Below are 21,245 nucleotides of genomic sequence, written 5' to 3' on the forward strand. Positions count from 1 at the left end.
CCACGATGAAAGCTAGAAATCCGTTTGCCGATCGTTCATACTAACGAGTTTTCTAAGCATACTTAATCAAATCGAGGTTCTTCGAAAGAAATAATTAAAAACAATTTCCATTCGCAATTGAGAAGTGTCCAATACTCGCGTTCCACGATAGAAACTTTCTAAAGAATTTCCGGACAAGGAACGGATCTAAAGAATTTTTCCAACCGGTTAAAAGAACATGCCAGAATTCACGATGCCTTTAACCCTTTCACTGCGACGTATCTTGTGAACTTTTCTCAAATCTTGAGTAATAGTTTACAACTTGTTTTCAAACTCTCAAGGAAAATCTCTATACATATTTTCGCTTATCTCAGGAAGGTCTGGTGCGTTAACCTCCCCACGCTTAATATTAACATATGCAACGGTGAATCAAAAATACGTTCAATGAAACTCTCAATGCCAGAACATTCGACCGAGGTTTCCAACTGTATTTCCATCAACGAGAACGAGCTTTTGATTCACCGGTCAAAATTTCCCCGGGTATAATTGTCAACGGCGTGTTCGCGCCTGTATAATTCTTACCCTGACACCATACTCCCGCCAAGGTCGGAGATTCGCGTGATGCTCGAACGGGCCCACGAAGACCACGGTGGATTTCGAGAGATCCAGGTGTCGCAGAAGTGTGCGAAGGGCAGCAGCCGTGCCTTGACCCGTGAATAACACCGCATCCTGCTCACCGGCTCCCACTGCGTGTCTCACGATGTCTCTGGCTTCGTGTCTGCAATGTTCCTTCTCGTCAGGATATATCGATTCGTCCTTCCGCGGACATTAACGAGCATAAAATCGCGGCTAACGAGGGCAGATTGGATTCTTTCGCGTTTCTTTGTCGCTCCTGAGGTCGTTCGGCTACACGCATCGGCCATTTTTGCGCGATCGAAACACGAGCATGGCATTGAGCATTTGTGTCTACGTTCGCGGATAATTCTTTCGCGTTTTCGCGTTTCGTAGGATTCGTAGTCGATGCTGAGAAAAAATATTTCTTTCTGTTCTTTTATTTATACAGATTCGAAAAACGGAAGGAAATTATTTATTCATAAATCAAGAGATTTATTTATCTAAATTGAAAAGGGAAAACGTTGGTCGCGTGTTTGGTGTCTTGTTCGGTCGGCTGGTCGGCAAGCGGTTGGGGCTCGAGTCGGTGAATATATTGATCTGGGACATCAGCGCCAGGGAAGAGGAGGCCGAGCGGAACCACCCCAACGCTCGAACGCATAAGATTTCGGGATAACGAGGCCGGTCGTGGCTCGATCGTAAACCGTGCCAATCAGTCGTGTGTCCTAGGAACACGGACAGACGGAAAGGTAGGTGGTACGCGTGGTATCGAGGCGAAATTCCTTGGTCGGCAAGCGAAATAGAAAGGCGCGAGTTGTACGGTCGAGTGGCGCAGAAAACGAGACTCGTTTACCGCGGAAACTGCACGTCAGCCGGAATCGTGGCTGCACGCAGGCATCGCGGTATGCTAATCTCGTGCTGGCATAGGAAATCGACGATTAGGAATTCACGGCGCACGCTTCGTGCTGCTTTCTAACGATCCTTTAAGGTACGTTTTCACGTGACAGTAAATCGCCACTTTTACCGTCACGATACAAAGTGTCATGACTCTGCTCGTCATCGAAAATTCCAAGTCCAATAGCCAAGACATCGACGATTTCGTACCGATGACGTTATGAATTTGGCAGCTTTATATTTTTAATTATGCAATGAAAACGAGCGCGCGACACCTCAATGCTCACGCGTTATTTGCCAAATCACGCGACTATCACGCGATGATACGGAATCGCAACAACTATCTATTACGGTCGATGATAATTATAATAAATCTATTATTGAAATTTGAAAGCATCCAAAAATATCGACGTTCATTGACGAAGCTTGATCCACGGTCGCGAAGAACAACTAGCACAACGAAGGACCGTTGTCGCGAATTGCTTCAATTTCTCGATTAATAAATCGACACCAGTAACTGGAATTGGTTCTGGGAAGCAGCTGTTGGACGCGGATGTGTCGCGCTCCGATGCTCGTCGAATCGCGCATAAATGCGTGTGCGTGTATCTGCGACCTCGATCGTTATCGTACTCGTGCGAAAGATGGTCCAACCTCGTGATACGAGAGAGAGCGAGAGAGATGTTACTAAAGAGGTCTTTCGATCGACTCACCTGAACAGAGAAGACTGGAGGCTGCAGATGGACGTAGACGCTCGGGTGTCGCCCAAATATGGCAGCACTTCTTTAGCGATGTACTCCTCGAGGAACTGCAGCGACCTTCCGGACGCAGTATAATCGCAGTAGACCACTGAAAACGAATAAAACGAAAAATTATTCAGGGATATATAAGATCACTTTGATAGCATACTTCAGAACTTGATTTTAATGTTTAAATAATGGAATTTTTTATCTGGATTAAAATTGACGCTGTATCCGGCCATCTTTGACACTATTCGGTAATCGACCGTTCCAAGGTTAAACAACTTTGCTCGCTTGAATGAAAAATCGATCGTTCCCCGTGATAATGTATCCCCTTGTGTTCTATTCGAACCCGATTTATCTGTGTAACTTTGATAATGCATCAGCCAGCAACATTACAGGGGTCTCGAGCGATCGAGTCAATGATTTAACGGTATTCACAAGGTCTCTGTTTTCCTCGTTCCAAACGGATGTGTTTCTCGCCAATACCGAAATATCTCGATTCGAGCGTTGAAACTGCGCTTTATTATTTGCAATGCGTGATCCAGCGAAAATCAACGGCTTCATCGTTCGAGGATACATAAGGTGTGTTGTTTGATGCGAACTACAAGGATCACTGACGATCCACGGCGTTTATGAAAGGTAGATCTTTAATTAACCAAGAGAAGGTATCCTTTGACTGAACTTCGAAATAATAATAAATTTCCCGAGTTCCTCGCTAAAATGGCGACTGATTTTTAGTCACACGAAAGTACACAGAAATCCCATTAGAAAAGTTCTGGATAACCTTGAAACGTCCTCGCGCCACCGCCTACACATTTCCAGGTCCTGTTTGACCTCGATAATCGACCTTCCGACATGTATCTGCTTACAAGTCGGACAGAAATGGCTCGTACGAACGTATCGACCTATTCAAATAGCTATCGTGAAACGTTTGCATAGCATCGAGCGAAAGAATCACAGCAACCATGGGAAATGGCTCAGAAGGAAACGTCATCTTCGTTAAGGTCGCGCATCCGATCTTTGTCCCTTCCTTTTTTAATATCCGCTCGATTTAACCGACGAATTATTGGAGCACAAAAATGGCTGCGTCTCGGCAAGGTCGAATGCCAGCAAATCATTTTTCCGATGACGATTTTCGCGTTTAATTTATTCTCGACGAATTAAACGCGTGTTACACCCTGTAGATGGTGCCGAGACGTCGAAACAGCGGCCGTTGCTTCCGCTGCTATTTTCAGTCCCGCCCAGACGGAGTTGACCAGAAAATGGAAAATGTTTATTCGGTGGAACCGGCAGCCGGTTTCTCCCAGATTCGTTTCTGTTCTGGCCGCGAACAAAGGGCCATACAAGCTTGCATTCATCGCGCAGCAGACTCGAGGAAACGTGAAAAGGTTTGAAAAAAGTTTGCACAATAGAAAAAAAGTAACAGCGCGGTGTTGGACATGTGTAAATGTGTTTCCCGAGGGATCGTGTAGGTCCTTGTCCCGGTCGGGGGCTATTATTTCACTCCCGACCATCCTGTTTGTGACAATAAATAAATAAACGAGATGTAACAACTGCAGAACTTCCTCTCGCGCACCTGTTCCAACAAGAAACTCGTACGGCAGGCCTTCGTCGAGCGATTGCGAAATATTTCGGCTAGCGTGTAGAAACGCACGATTATTCTTTCCTCCGTCGATCTAAGAGGAGGAGAAGGTTTGACCGATTCGCGAGGGCAAATCGAATCGCTTTATTGGCGGGGAAAGGCAAGGTAGGCGAGAGATAATGACTCGCAGGTGTGTCTTACGAAACGCGGACTGATCGACGCCAACCGGTCCCTGCTACGGACGAAATTACATTGCTAGTGGCTTCCGATCGTTTAGACACAAAGGGAATAAAATCTTATTGATTTGTTTAGAGACGAAAAAAACAGGACGGGAAGCAAACCAGCGAAATTTAATAACAGTTTCGTAATTGTTACGTAAAGAGACGAGAGAAATGGTGTGCGTATAACAGCCTGGAGATATTTTCTTGTGCCAATCGATTAAATTGTGGAAAATACGGACACCGATATTCTTTACCTTTACCACTCGAGAAAATCATGAGCAATGACTTTTTGTCAATACCGTGTACGACAGAATTTATTATCTGGTTATGTAAATAAGGTTATTTAAAATTCGTCGCAAAGAAGCGGAAAGGATCAGATAAAATTTCAAATACGTCCGTTTTTGCAACGAGCTTATTTTCGATGCGTTCCAGCTTCTCTTGCAACCTCTTGCTTCCTTACATAACAGATTTTATCCCGCTTCTGACACGGCAATAGGCTCTGCCGAGATAAGCGGAGCTTCAGCGAATAAAACAAGCGGAATTTCTTAACAATAACATACTGCGTAAGCTTCTGTAAGAGACTGTCACGTGTTGCTCGTATTTCTCTTCCGAAACAAAACACGTTTTACATAATTGCATTATTTAATCGCTAACAAACAAGTTCAGGGGTCTTGGATTCAACAGAACGATGCACCGCGAAATTGTCACTTCTCAAAGCACAATTCATCGTGATACAGTAAATATAATTAGAATAATTTGAATCTATCTATCAAACTCATGAATACGCGACACCAGCAGTCAGTGTAAATCAAATCCCTGAAAGTCTATTATTTCTAATTGTTACTACCATTTCCGAAACATTAAAAGCTCGTTTTCCGCTTATATTCCGCTAAATTAAATCATCAACGTCGCTCAAATTGAACTGCGTAATACGTTCGAAACGCGTAGCTGGAAATTACAGTTCTCATTATCTAAAAATGTTAATTAGCTCTTCGATCAAACGCGACTCCGTCGAACAGCGGGCGTTTCATTTCACCGCTTCGAACCGCTTCTCGCAAATGGAATAGAAGCATTCGACTGACGTGAAAATCTCGTTACTCGATAAAATCGCGGTCTTTATCAACGAGCCTGCTCCTTGGAAATACATCATTCGAATGCGCTACACCGGACAGCTTTAATGTCAGCCGTGTCCCTGCATACGAACAGGTATTCCCCTTCGAACTCGAATCGTTCGCGATTCATCGAGGAGAATAGCGAACACGAACGTAAAATTGCAGTGGATCCACTTGAACTATCGATCTCAGGCCGAATGAAGTTTCTAATAATTGATTTTCCGCTGAATCGAAACGCAACCACGTAACCTCGTTGCAAACGATTAGAAGTTTGCATACGATCGCTTTCTCCAGCTTGCAGCCACGATACCCGTGTGTCTTCGTGCGTTCGTTGAAAAGAATTACATAAAAAGAGCAGCGATGAAAAAGAGAGAGGACAAGGTGTCGTTTAATTGCGTCACGAAAGGTGAGCGACGAACGCGGTCCATGTGAATCGTTAGCCAGCCATTCCGCGTCGACTCGCGTATGATTTGCCGTCACAATCATATAATAGCGCAAATGAAATTTCTCAACTATGCACATCGATAAATCTCGCTGGTTTAAAGCAACTGTATAACCGCAAATCATGGCAAGTCACGCGAGTCTGACATAAAACTACTTCTAAGCTACTTCAAAGCTTCAAAATTTTATTCTTTCCAAAAGCGTTCTTCGGAAAATCTTACGGTAAAAAAATTCATCGTTTTAATTGCTCGAATCTTCTGACAAACTAAGCTCTTCATTCAGGTGTTTGTAAGCAACGCGTGATATCTCGTATACGACCTTACTGATTATTATGTAAGCACCGTCCTGTGTTTTTGAATCAGTTCGGTACGTCCGTTTAATAACAGCAGTGTACGTAGGTGGTGTTTAAAATACTTATGTGATAGTTTTCATTTGAATTGATAATAACAGATTGCACAAATGGCAATACCTGAATGGCAACTTTGAATAGGTCACAAAATGAATAACAAGATAACCGTAGGTAAATACGACGGATTCAAACAATTCTTATAAAGACAAATGACCCATTCGTGCCACATAAAATCATCATCAGATTTGTTATTTGTATACGTTCGAGCCACCGTTAAATGAAACATCCTGTAGATCATAAGCAATCCGCAGGATCGTGTCGATGAATCTCTCGCGATTCGTCGAGGTATGACCTAGCCAAGCTGGTTCAAGGTACCAGGAACTGCAGGGGATTCGCTTCTGGGCGTAGTTTGACCCAAATCTCGAAGGCAACGACGATTGCCCGAACGACCGTTTGACCCCGAACGAACAACTATTCGCGCCGAGTTCCCTCTGTAACTGGAGCGCACGAACGGCTGTTTTCTGCGGGAATTCAAATAAAAGGAACGAACAAGGAAAAGTACAATAGAGAAAATGAACAGACTAGGTGCGCGTTAGATAAATGCCGACGCATCGTTCGTCGCGATTAAACGGTAAATTAACAGCACTCCGCTTTCCAATTAGCCTTCAATTATACGTATAAACCCGACCGACGACGGCACGTTTTAACGTCCGGCGTCGTTTAACCGCTAAACGACTACCGAGTTCCTCTCTGTTCGACTGGTCGCAATTAATTCGGAGAAAAGTTTGCTCGCGAATTAATTAATCTCGTGGCTTGAAAAGAAAAAAAAACCTGGATCCTGTATTTGACGAACGAAAGAGGTAGATAAACGGAATTTAACTGCCAACATGTACGAGGTATTCGATTGATAAAAAGACTGCTAACAATTTAACAGGATATCTTGAGGAAATGTATAAAGTTGCTGGAATTCAAGTGAAAATAGCAGATAACGTTATGACTTACAACACGTGTGGCTAGGACCTAGTCAGTTACCATTCGAGACACATTCGGCTGTTTATCTTGCGAGCCATTCTATCTTCGCACAATTAAATATTTACGAAACCGTCTGCTCGAAACGGTAACGATTTGTTTAAATACCATAGGTTTTAGTTTTACCACCTTTCGTTCGTTCGCACAGTTTATTCGATGTTATTTGCGCGACTCGAATGCACCGAACGTTAGGTGATCTCTATTATCTCTTTAAATATTAACTTTGTTCGTTGTTATATCATGGCTTGCGATAAAAAACAAAAAAACGTTCAGTTTCAATTTGGTGAGACTTTGATCGAGAATAAAAAGCGTACACGACGAATTCGCGGGAAGTATCGATACAAGAAAAACATAATAAAAATATTATTTTCGTATATCTTATCTCGCGATAAGTCGAAGGAAATGATTGAGGCGCGTTTCAAGAGAAAGCGCGCATAATTGATTGGATTCGAGCTTACAGATCGAAGATGATTTGCAAATAAACGCGCCAACTCTTACCGCCATTTTGTGTCACAGTGCGTACCCGCTTAATTGAACGTAATCTCCAAGAACTATTTTAAGACTCGACGTATCTTTCTGCCTAGCGTTTACGATAACGCGACAGAGATGCGGTCTTATTCCTGGTACTCGTCGTGACAATCTGAATTTTAGTTCCTACAACGTCATTCAAAGCTCCTACTGACCGACTGGTTTTTTGCTGACCAAATGATACACCGATGACTCGGCTGAATTTGAATACCTTCCATCAGGCTGTCTTTCCTCGCTTCGAAACCCCTACCTCCTTGTTTCAGACAACAAACTGTCAGAGAAAATGTAATATTGTTATTGCACTTGGCACAATTCGAGCGATTTCCGTCACGCCATTTTCTCTCGTTCCAAAGTTCATCTCCGTCGTAGACAACAAACTTGAATTTTCAAAGTTTAAAAGAAATTTAACGTTAAATACAGTAGTATTTTCGTCGATATTAAAGCATGAATTTTCTGTTTCCTTAGAATTATTAATTAACCGACCATTCATACGGTGATTTTAATTCTTCTCGTGATCAAAGCATGGCGTTTGATGGGTAGGCTTGCTGATGAATTCACAGGTAGGCCCTAGGATGAAACGTGTTTTCTGTCCTTCGTATTTTTTCTTATTTCATCGTCTCAGACCTCCGCACGCAACTACACCAACCAACGGATATCAAATTCCTCGGTGCCTTCCAGTATACTGGTCGGGGAAGAAGAAGACGAAGAAGGTTCTTTCACTCCGGAGCCCGTATGTTTATTTTGCAAAAAGCAAATGATGTATGTTGTCGAGGTGTTCATGGAAAGTTAAACCTATACTACTTTCTTAAATTCCGCTAAGTTCGTGTAACCGAAATGGGCGAATAAATATTGAATCGACAGAGAAATTCACGATGATTACGTGAGAATATTGCGCGAGAAAACGGCCGATCGACCGACTCGATTGACACGGTTTGACGCTCTTTGGTCGGAAAATGAATGAAAATTAACGTTGGTAATTAACACAGCCAGCGTCTCCGGTCGGGAGAGCTCGATTCGCTAACTGGATTAAGCGCGAACGCGCTCGTACCATCGGTGTTTCGCGAATCGCTCCGACCGCCGCGACGTTCGCTTTATCCCTCTGGTTACACGACAATCCGGGAAATTGTCCTCGAGGTCAGACGAACAAGCGTGTAATTAAAAGCGTCGCTCCGCTTAATCGCGCGGCCGTTAACGCGACCACGCAAAAACTTAGCCGTGGAACGAATCGCAGACGCCTGTTGCGTGCCGATTCGTTCAAACCTTTCCGCTCGTTTCTTCGTTTGTTTTCACGGCTGGCTACATAACCGAGAACGCGTTGGCTATTTTCAACGCTTCGTTGTAGCCACGAAGCACGTGGATCTAGAAAACACGCTTTCTTCAAACAAAGGAGCAAGTGATTCAGGCAGAATTACGCTACGGATTAAAAATAATAATGTCTAGATTTATTTCAAGTAGACTGCACTTTCCTATCGAGTTTCTTTATCTTCGCAAGATATTGTAAGACAATTAAATCGAGCTATTTTTTCCCTACTCCTAATAACATTCCGTAATACTTCATTTTCTAATCGAAGATAGGCCGCAGCTTGCCCGATAGCTGGCTGATCGAGCGATTATCTCCATCTTATCCATTTTAATCGCGCGAAGCTTCAGATAAGAAGGCCGCTCCTTGTTCGTACGACGGGTCAACACGAAAAAGACATAAGAACTGTAAAACTTTGAGCACGATTCGAGAGACTACCTCGTCTACCGATCCAGTCGGACGCGACCTAGTTTCAAGTTCGATTACCCCTACCTTAGCACCCGTGAATCGTCACTGGTATCTAGTCTATCCGTGTCCATCGGATTTCTTGGATCGACTCGATCGGCAAGTTTTTTCCACTCTACGGACTGAATATTATTCGCACCTATTTCGATCGATACGCTCGAGTTACCAGCGTTCGTTCGTTTCTAGAAACAGTTCCTGTTCCCGTTCTAGAATTGCCGCCCTTCTGTAACGATAAGGAGAGAAGCGCTATCTTTCATTCCATCCTAGATCCATGCTTTCGATAAGTAGCAGACGGTTTCGATACGAGTACCGTTCAATTTCCGAGTTAACGATCGCAGGTAATTCGGAGCGGAACGCTGGAGGACCGATGTCCTTCGGCGCCATTCGAATAGCACGGATCCAGAGAGAGTGTAGGCCGATCCGTGGGCGTACGAGCTCGCTCCGACGTGGCCGCTTTCATTCGCGCACCTGACCTTCGCTTCGAACAATAAATTTCATATTACACGACTACCTGCGTATCGTGCGACGTTCTCTTGCTGATTTTCACCAGTAATCCACTCGATAAAACTAACCTTGTTCGACCAGATAGTCGAAGATTATAAAAGAATCAGCTATTCTTCCTCTTACGGTTATCGTAACAGGTGTCGAGAAGAAAATTGATTTTATCGAATTTTCGTTGGACGTCTAAATCGTTGCACGATAAAAAACATCGATCCTTAATTACCTTATAATAACAATAGAAATGAATCATCAATTAAATATCTAATCGTGTTGATTAGTTTTTATCATTTTTAATATCACATGAAAGTTTCATCGAATAATAATAGATCAGGTAGCAGATTAGATTGCTCATCAATTCTGCAATAGCAGGCGATAAATTCAAAAACGTTATAAATCCATCGTTCTAGAGCGCAGAGAAACGAGCAGGTGACTCGAACAAAGTTGCACCGTTCTGCCAACGATGGCCTTGGAACAGGCCAAGAACATCTTTATCCCGTAACAATTAACAATTATAAATAGACGATGATATCGCGATGGAGATTGCATCCAGCGAATCACAATTCCGATACAAGGTGGAACTAAAATTAGTACGACGACCCTGATGAAACTGGAGTTTGTAAGTATCCGAATTCTTTTCAGACGGTAGTGTAGAATCGTTTCCGGTGAATCGACGTTAAATGGCGGAGCATGTAATAAACGTGAGATAACGGGCGCAAAGCGACAAATCGTTCTGGGAATCTTTTACGAGCGCGAAAGACCTTCGAGTCGTTTGCGAGGAGGAGCAGACCGGTAAAGCATCGCGATGGTTCGAAGTGTGCGAGGGGAAGAGCAGAGGGTGGAAGAAGCCTTTCGAGACCGAGTCCGGCACTAAATTTGGAACAAGGCTCATATCCAACGTCGCGCGGTTCGGCACAGGGCGATGAGAGAGCCTGGCTTGCGACCTAAATACGAAGGGACGAGAGGAGAAAGAGAGAGAACAGCGTTTCTGCGGGGTCACTTCCATGAAACCGCCGCGCCGGACGAAAATAGTTCTCCTTTGTTCGTTCGAGCGTGCACGCGGCGTCGAGCACTCGCGAGTTCTTTTACATCCGGTCCGCTAGCCGGCCCTCCCACCGCGAACAATGGGTCATCGATGGATGCTTCTGCGATCGATCGATCCACGAGGAAGGAAGATCGTGAAGGAAACCGACCAGCTGACGCTTCCTCCAGAGATGCTTTCCGTGTTTTGCTACTCGATCCTCTCCAACTTGAGAGATTGTTGAAGAAACAAAGCGGAAAAGCAACTGGTAACTGTCTCTAATGCGCTCCCGTCGAATCTTGCATGCCCGAAGAAACATGGGAACGACAGATAAAGGTTAACTATGGTACCTCGATCGTGAAATCGACTTAATCAACGGAAACAACGAGCGTGGTCATATCAAATGAATCGTTCCAGTGATCAGCGCACTTAACCGGTTTCGCGGTCGTGCGTAAATCATAATCCGCGTTCCAAGTTCAAACGCGGACTGGGTCGCTTCCATTCATGCGTCATTGCTCCAAGGGTTAAACGGTCCAAAGAAGTGTTGCGATGATTTAATCACTTTCGGTTTTTACCACTCCCCTCGGCCACCTTGGCCGTTGTTCCACGGTAGTTAGATCCAGTCACGATCGGCAACAGTCGTCCTCCACCGTTTCCGATCTCTCGGATTACAAGAGAAAGGGTAAACATGAGACATTGCTTTTAGAGTTACCTGACTGTTCCTCCTCTCTTTACTTTTATCTCGGTTCATCCGCCGATCGAAGTCACGATAATAGACCAATTATCAGAGCTGACGCGAGGAAACAAGAAAATCGGGACCGCCGTTCCTCGACTCCGTCGTTTCCAATCTCTTAGAAGATGAATTGCTCTTAGAGTTAATCGATCGTTTCCCTCTTTCGTTATTGTTTCTCCTCGATCGATTGTACAAGTATGCTGTGAACTGTTTTCTTTGGAAGCGACGTCGTTATTAACGAACCCCTGAAAAATTCAACATCTAACACCTCGATGTAACATTTTCTTGGCTACTAGCGTGCCGAACGCTCGCGATTAGCCTGGGAAAGGTGATCCGTTTAAATGAATCAACGCTCAATTGTGCAGCTTGCAGTACGTCGATTACATAATAAGTATGCATATGCGAAATACCGCCTCGAGAAACGTTGATCGCAAGAAATGCAAAAGGAGTGGGCACCGCATCGATTACATTGCACACATATGCTCAAACGAGAAGTGTCACAAGAGTGGTCGGCGTATCATGTTTTATGCATGAATCAATTCTGCTATTGTTGTTATTCGTCCAAGAGTCTTCAGCCACCCACAACATCCTCCGCAGCCCAATTTCGGTTCGCCATATGTCGGCCAAAAGTGCGATACGAGAAACATTGCGAAACGATCGTAACCGATCGAACTCGTGCCTGCACGAGATCAGCGCCGCTTTCTCTCGTGATTATAAAATCGTAACGATTGAACGCCGTGAAAAATACGACAGGATGCTCGTAACGTATCCGCGTGAACGGTCGATCGACGTTCGATGCGAGTGGCAAGTTGCCCGGCCGTAATTACCATGGTAAACTCGATTAAACTTCCAGCTTGGCCGGCCCGCGCGCGGTTTATTTTATGCACGGGCCGGCTCTGTAATCCCGGAGCGAACGGAAGCGATCGAGCGCCACTCCGCCCCCGGCTGATATCCACGCCGATAATTTCCGTGTGCCGCCATCATACCCGGCCGCGATAATCGAGCATCGAGTTCAGCAAAGTTATTAACAAGCTCGCACCGTGGGCACGATGAGCCTCAAAAGTATACTTTGCAAGCACCGAGATATCTCGACGATTTTCAACCTGCCGTTCGAACGCGTCGAAGGACTATCGGTCAGCAGGATCGACATATCGCGAAGAAACCTTTCGTCGGACGAGCCTTTCGTCTGGATCGATCGAGCCATCCAGCAGCCTCTTCCTGGCGGAGAGACTGTCTCGTCCTCCGGACGACGCGCGACCCACTCTAATTAAACGCGTCTTCCCCATTAATCGAAACCTGGTGGACGCGTTCGTGATTCACGCTACGTTTACAATGCCGGCTGCGGTAACACGAGCACGTATGTAGACACACGTGTATGTAGGCACACCAGACGGGACACGTACCGAGCTAGCGACCACGCGAGTAAACCGCATTAGGCGTGTGCTGCATTAGCACGTGGTTGGTCCGTTGGCTGAGGATTACGTAAGCACGAGGTAACCGGGGGCAATGTCAAGGCTGGAGGCTGGGCTGATGTGGAGTAATTCTGTTCGAGCCGCGAAGTCATAGTCTTAGGTAATTAAAAAATTTAAAAAAAACACTAATGTTATTTGGAAAATTTTGATAAAATCTAACGTTCGATACTCCAAAATAGTAATAGTAGTAAGAGTGAAAATAGTCGCCTGCCAACGCAGGGATTCCTATATAAACCAGTAAACTGAACTGACTCTGCTCGAAAATATTCATCGTGCTATTCTTCACTCCGTAAGATCGCGATGACGCACTTTCACGCTCCGTCGATTTTCGAAAGAAGCGTGAACTGATGGACGATGTTGCGCAAAGATTTGGCAGAGATTTAGCGATATCGAGTTCGTCGAAGGTTACACACACTGGGAGACTCTTCTAGATCGCGTAGGTAGTTCGAGTGATGCTTCTTGTTTGGCTTCGCTCGTCTGAGATGCTTTTGATGGCTTATGCTGAATGCAACCGTGATGGATCAATTCGTTACCCTGATGACAGCACGAACTTTAAAGAGCTCCGCCTCGGTTCGAGGGCGGGTCCATGAGACTGTATGAATGGAGGAGCTTGGCTACCGTCTGGAATCTGTTTGTTACACAGAGATTCCTGTCAGAGATTCTAGCATGCTCTGGAAAATGTATCTATTTCCCTTGAATGGCAGATTCATCCTTTTGACCTTTATTCTGGCAGTGGTTTTAACCAAAACTGAATACAGAAAACAATTAACGTTACTAATGCATACTTGCCCCGAGTAACATGATCATTAATTAACGTTTCTCTGCTTTAGTAACGGAAATAGAATGGAAGAAATATATTAAGCTCCAAAGTTTACTAGATTTATGCTTTCAGAGTTAAATATTGCAATCTGGCTGACCAGATAACCCTCCACGTTCCTCATTCTACTTATAATAGAAAGATCAGCAAGAGCTTGATGAAAAGTTAAAAGCCGACGGAAATATCGTCCTCTACTACTACAGGTAGCAAAGTGATAAATAAAAAAGTATATAAACATCTGAAATACCTTGAAAAAATATTTCAAGATAAATTCTAGACGATTTCTCGAGAGTCTCTCTTCGATTTAACACGATCGCTCGATTTATATTTAATCTTCCCGTCGAGGCGTCGCTTTGTCGTGGCAATTTAAACGACTTTGTGTGTCTCTAGTTTCAACCGGACACGACTTCCTGTTTGACAGACAAACTTCGCCATTTAAGTGTGTTTGCCGATAAGCGATGCTCAATCGAGACGTCGATACTTGTACATTGTACATAGAGAGGTGCAGTATTGTATCTACACGTTGATGTAATATCAGTCGGTTTACAGCTGTCTCACGTGAAGTAATCGTGGCCTGGCTTCTTCTATTGCGTACCAACGTGCTTCTTTTCAATCGAGCTGACGTGAACAAGCATCGTTTCTTTCCCACCTAATCGAACGTGCGATTTCTCGATTGCCTCAACTCTTGTTTATTCAATTATTCGCTTAGATATACCGGATTGGCCGATTTTATAGAACGCTATACTTGAAATAGGCTTAAATTTTTAAGTCAATATTTTGTAAAATAAATTTTACCATTTTATATCTTATTTTCTTGCACAGATGGAGAAGTGGAATTGATTAGCGATAAGAGCGATGAATTAATCCATTGATAATTTTTTACGGTATGTTAAGACACCTATCTTGGGGCCTATCTCCTGTTTTCTAACTCGTGCATTCATGATTTGATGATAATCGTGATCGGTAAAGCCGGTCGGTTATCGTCATCATCGTATAATCCTGTTTACGTATTGCCTCTGTTAACAATTGCGAGAGAAAACGGAGGAAACGCGAGCAATTACGTAAGGCAAAGGAGGCGGACTGGCTAGCGAGGCGAATGTGAGATTAACTAGGGCGCGTTATCGACGCTGAAACCGCTGAAAAAGCGTTTGCATCAAACAGCCAAACTTTTTTCCACTTGGTACACGCGCAGATAATTGACATTCCTTTCGATAACCAGTCGTATGATTGTCCTCGATTAGCCAGCCCCGAAACGCAACAAGCGTTCGCTCGCGTCGATAAGAATTTTGTTTTTTAACCTCGGTGCCGTCGCGTCTGCTCGTGCCGTTGTTATCTAATAATTAACGAGCTGCTTGGCAAAAATCTGCTCGTCTGTTCTGCCATCACTCTCCGTTGCGCAAGCAATTACCACGTCAATTATCTATCGTGATACAGCCGAGTCGCTGTTACCGTTCGATTCTGAATAAAATGGAACGCGCAAACGTGGCAACGACCAAGAATTTCATTAATACTCGAGCTCACGATTTTAACGATGCACTTACAAGGGGAACTACCCAAGTGTTACACTCACTTATTAATGAAACTTTGCCAGCTTGTAGAGCTCGTCAAGCTGAACACGCCTATACCCCGTTTTGTGGGCAGACGACTAATTGTTTAAAAGATATTAATAATTAAAGTTAGTTACTACTTACATTGAGAAGTATGACAGACTCACACATACAACTCGCAATCTAGAGATCCACGGTTCATTACCTTGATTCCCAATAATTTTTTTTTTCTTAATGATAATTTGTCTCTTTTTGAATAACTATTACATAAAAATTATCATTAAAAAAAAAAAATTTTTTTGGGAACCAAGGATTTGAACCGAGGACTTTCAACTTGCAAGTTACGAATCTGCTTCGTGGTTGAAGACGTGACTTGTAATCTAAAGGTCCTCGGTTCAAATCCTGGGTTCCCGTTTTTTTTTCCTTTTTTGTTTTATAATTTTCATGTAATAGTTATTCAAAAAGAGACAAATTATTAAAAAAAAAAAAAATGTTGGGAACCAAGGATTTGAACCGTGGATCTCTAGATCGCGAATTGTATGTGTAAGTTTGTCATATTTCGGAATGTAAGGAATAACTAACTGTAATTGTTAATATCTTTTAAACAATTAGCCGTCTGCCCCCAAAAGGGGGTATAGGCGTGTTCAGCTCGACGAGCTCTACAAGCCAGCAAAGTTTCATTAATAACTGATTGTGAGTATAACACTTGGATAGTTCTCCTTGTTAGACCCATCTTCGTATTTAGAATGACTGTTATCAATGAATATTTCCATTTCGTGGCACTCGAAAACTCGGTGAAGACGAGTATTAAGACTGTCGCGTTTCCGAATCTTCAAGGGAAATTCCGATTCCAATGTCGAGAAGAAGGGAGAATCTGAAAAAAAGTTAAAAGTCTAGAGCTCAGGGAATTGAATCCAAAGTGTGCCACTGTCATGCTTAATCTCACAGTTTTTCTTTTCCGATACGAGGATTTCATTACAAAGTCTATTTAATGATTAAGTCGAGAATGAAAATATTATTCACGTTGCAAAGGAAAAAGAATCTATTAAGAATTAAATATGATTAATTATTTCTTGCGTGCCGTAATTGACACTGACCCTGCTCTTTGTCGCTCCAAGCAGAACGAAAGAATTTACGTAAGCTAAAACTTGTTAAGTAGCTCTTCAAATCGCATGACGTTTCTAACACGCCTCTGTATATCCTGACCCGAGCTAATCAGGATGAAGATGTGGCAAATGTTACCGATCGTTCGATTAACTATAGAGGGTGTTTACGATGCGTTTCGGTAGATTTCCTCTAGGATATCGGACACGAGCCGAGATTTGCTAATCGTATAAATAACACGCGGCCAATTTCGACAATATCTATTTTCGCGACGGATATTTTCATGTCGGCCAGCAGAGATTTGACTGAAAACTATTTCGAACGGCACGCGCCGTCTTTTCGATCGGCAATTTATCTCCGCCTGAAACAGGGTGTAACGATCCAACCAGATGATAACTCGGACACGTTCGCGCTCGTGTTTGTTCCACGCTGAGATCAGCGTTTCGGAAACGCTCGTGCCGGGCATTTTTATTTTCACCGTGACACGTGCCGTGTTCTCGACCAGTTAAAGAATTTACCTGCAACCAATTGAATTCGGTGATCGGTGTGTCTCTCGATTACGATCGCGTGTCGGCAAATGGTCACGGTAGTCACGAATGACAGTGTTGATGCACGAGAATCATCCTTAAATGCTGTTCCTACGCTCGATTCCGCGGGATTTAAAAAGAATACGAGTAGTGGTGCTTCTAGCACCCGTCGTTAGAATACTAACTTCCGTGCACGTTCTCCTTTAATACGTTCACTATCATGGTGAAAAGATCTCAGTATAGTACGATGCTAAGAATTTAATTTAGTTAAAGAAAGAAAAAGGAATTTCGAATACCACTGAAATTGAAACGATATATCAAAATAGCATACTGTAGTACTACGTTGAGAAATTAATGTTTAATAGCCTTGATATAATCAATAACTCTGTCTGGCGTAGCAGACATGGCTATTTCTACTGTGCCAATCAGTACGGTAACGCGTTGACTGCTGCAGTGAAAGTAGACATGTATAGCAACACGTATTAACATTTTAATTATTATGGATATGGACGGTTAATTTTCACCTTGAAACTTTCAAATTGTTATCTTGCATTTGAAAATTAATCATTCGTATTAATAACTACAGTTTCAACATGTCTGACTAAATATATCTGTTTTCACTGCGACGGTTGACTTGTTAATCGACGATCCTTGTAATATCAAGTACCTCGTTTCAAGAGCTTCCATTAACATACTTCATAAAATTAGTAATTTCCAAATTGCGATTGATAAGTGTTACATAAAAATGGACTAAAGGATCATGAGATAAAAGAGTCACGAATGCGCGACACCGCCCGTCAGTGTTAATTAATTATTCAATTACATTCGAGGCATCGATCATTGGTGATTGTCAAGGCTGTCAACGTGTTAATTACCAAATTGGACGTATGGTTATCTCTGTCTACGTCGAAACAGAAGGTTTGCTCTACTGTTTTACAATCGTTCTGTATAAATTTGCACAGCATTTGAAATCGGCATGGCCTACTATAGTGCTTCAGCATCGAGGAAACCTACATTACGAATGGATTCACCACTTAAAGACAATAAAAGAATGCATGTAGACGCACGACCTATTTATCTAGAAACGCTACCTCGGCTACGTGCTGTAAGCCCTTCCATCAACATGTACGTTCGCGAGCTCTTGTCCGATCGATTCTTTCGACTTTTCAAGATCTATTTAGATAAGACTTATTCATCGGGAACTTCGCCAATGGAGGAAAACACGCTATTTTGAAGTTTTCCCTAGTTTCTGTTGAATCTTTTATTTCACCGCTGTATCTATTCGGTTGTGGAGGAAGAAATAGTAGAAATTCGGAATTCGGAACGGATCTCTCCGATATTTTCAACTAATCGATGTTTTCGAGTCGCAGACTAGCGAGGAGAGGGTTGATCGATCAAAACGATGAACCGAAATTAGAACAAGATCGCTCGCTGTCAAAATGATCTATTTGTAGCCTTATCGCGCTTTTTAAGCCACGTGTTCGAGCACAGCGATGAAACAAAGTGTCGATCAAAGCGTATAAGATAAAGAAGCTTTGCTCTTTGGTCAGAGAGGGATATAACACTTGCTCTCTTACGTGCTCTATTGCGAACGACACAAGTGTACCGAACTATACCCGTCTAAAAATAAATTATCACCCTGACTATGTGTCGTAATATTGAAATGTTGCAAGTGTTACTTTAGGAACATATCGATTAGTTGGCTGCTATGATATTCACGAGCTTTCCTCGGGACGTTAGTAGTAGGCATCGCGAATCGGTTAATTTCAAACGATTGTCACTGCCTCAGTACTGTCAACGGGGTCGTCCGTGCAATAAAGAACAGCTAATAAAGCGATAAGCGTCGCGTTCTCGAATTACCAACGGACGCGAATGCATGCACTCAGTTGCAGCTCGCTGCATGCTCGCGGTTACGTAAAGTAAATCCTCTCGTAACGAGCGAATGCGAAGCGTGTTGCGATCTATGGAATATTTGAAACCGTCTGACACGTTCCTGTACCGGGTACACTTAATACTGACTGATTAAAACTACGATAAATCATCGATTAGTCGTCCTTGGTGACAAGCTGCTATTTTTGCCGGTCAATGTACCATGAAATATGTATTTTTAGCCATCGCTCCAACGAGTTGATTGTTCGAGGACGAATAGTATTCTGTGTAACAGAACGACAGTGTTGTCGTTCAATGTACGTTTCATCGGAATTGCACTGCCATTAGCGAGAATTGCTCTCGGTTTGAATATGAATTGTATTTTACGTAGCATATTCTGTTGCACAGGAAGTCGTTACCCCTATCATGCGAGCAGATGGATCATCCGAGTAAACAATCATGATTATTTCGAACATCACGTGCTCTAACAGCTGTTTTTCAAGTTTATCATTTATTTCCTTTTTTTTTTTCTTCTTTTCATTCTGTGCATACGGAATTGTTTACGCTGGCAGCATTAACGACGAGACGTTACCGCAAGCATTATGCAGCAGAAGCAATAAGTTCGCGTAACCAATGTTTTCCCGAATGATTCAAGAACGAAAGTTTAATATCTACGGTGAAGCGATAAAAATCGAGAAAAAGAGATACAGGCGGAATTCGTATAAGCGATCGTGTCTTTGTACGACCTCGCTTCTGTTTTTAGCACTTCAAATTTAACGTAACCGAATTCGCGCAAACATTCGCGATCAACGCTTCGTCGTATCTCGCGCGAGATCGCGCTGACTATTTGTAAACACTGTCGCCAACATTCTACGTATCATTTCACCGAGCTCTTCTGATAACGGTATAGAGGATTTCTAATAGCATTCCAAAGCGAATACTATCAAACGGCTCTGAATCGCTGGCAAACAAGGTCAGATAAGACACACACTCGTGCGAATCTGCAATACGAGTCCTTTTTTCTCATTAATTTTCAAATGACTTCGAGTAAACACCGCAATTACATCGTCAGTTTATTATCATGTTTATAAATGTTGTTTGATGTTACATCATTAAAAATTAAAAGTGAACAATTTCTTACTTTTCGTTGACGATATGAAGAATTGAAAACGTTGTGCGAAGTATCCTAATTTTGAGAGATAATCATCATACCTGGCGCCACGAATTTAATTTCATTAATATATTCATAAGAGGGAAGATGAAAGAGGATTCTAAATACCACGAATGTTTTATTAATAAGAAGCTGAAATTCGTGGCAGTTGAAGAGTTAACGCTGAAATTCGCTTGGAATTTTCTTGCGATCAACTAGCGAATTGCCTCTCAGCTTCTTAGAATACCGAAGCTGTTATGTAAAGAACATCTCTGCGAGCGCTTAACAATACGGTCCCGCGGATACGTGGAAACTCCTGTGCATGACTGGTCGCATCATTTCCGAGGCCATTTTCTAGACAAGCCCGAGAAAAACGTGCGACGCGAAATGTCGTTGTCGCTAGCTATCGATGACGCAATTCGCAACTATTATAAAACGAGCGACCGAGGTGCCGGATGTTATTAACGTTCATTATGACAATCAATTTATGATTTCGTTGGAAATAATTTTTTCTTCAACCGGACGTTTGTTTCAATTTGAAACGGCAAGCCGAGGAACAGTTCACTTGGCGACACGCGCGTTAAACGTCACAAAGGTGTGCCTGTGTCGCGTATCGTTCGCTCGTCTTATCGGCATGCCACGATAACGTGGTTCGGTTTGAAAAATTTGATTACGATATCTCGAAGCTCGTACACGACAATTTCAAACTACGAACTTTCGAAAATGAAACTTTCAGTACACTATTAGGGGTGTGCAAACATTCTATTCGTTTCTTTAAAAAATTTAAGTAGACCATAAAAGGGCAACGAGTAAACAAAGAATCTAAATAAATACGTATAAATAATTTGCAATGAAATCATGCGAATCTGTAACACCTGACGCGAGATGCGTCTTTAAATTCCGTGCCAAAATTGCACGTCGATACTCGAGAAACTTTGCTCTCTCAATTTCGAACATCGAATAAGAACCGACGCTGAGATTGCTTGTCCTCGCGGTAACGAGCGTCGCTAAAATGCTATTTCGCACGCGATCCATGGAAACGTACCAGTACCGGTAGCGTCGGGACGCGATTTCGACGGGCGTCGATATCTCGGTCCACTTGGCGCAAGGCCGACCCATAAATCGCCCCACGACACCGACTTCGCGCTTTCCACCCGTCGAAATGTGCCGTGAAAACGGTCGTGAATCGCGAGCATCCGTGTGCCGACGTTGGAAAATCGTTCGCGAGATTAAAAATGGAGAAGCGATAAAATCG

At 43.1% G+C, this 21,245-nt stretch overlaps 1 protein-coding gene across 1 annotated transcript in view; it reads right to left on the minus strand.

Annotated features, from left to right (window-relative positions):
* LOC117600215 (uncharacterized) overlaps positions 1-21,245 on the minus strand; it is a 49,497-nt gene that overhangs the window by 7,078 nt on the left and 21,174 nt on the right. The window contains exons 2-3 of the mRNA XM_034315305.2: positions 2,196-2,331; positions 562-757 (exon numbers count right to left, since the gene is read on the minus strand). Coding sequence (XP_034171196.1) covers positions 562-757; positions 2,196-2,331 — 332 coding nt within the window. The remainder of the gene's footprint in view (positions 1-561; positions 758-2,195; positions 2,332-21,245) is intronic.

The sequence above is a fragment of the Osmia lignaria genome, chromosome 15 (genome assembly GCF_051020975.1).
Source record: "Osmia lignaria lignaria isolate PbOS001 chromosome 15, iyOsmLign1, whole genome shotgun sequence".
Lineage (NCBI taxonomy): Eukaryota > Metazoa > Arthropoda > Insecta > Hymenoptera > Megachilidae > Osmia > Osmia lignaria.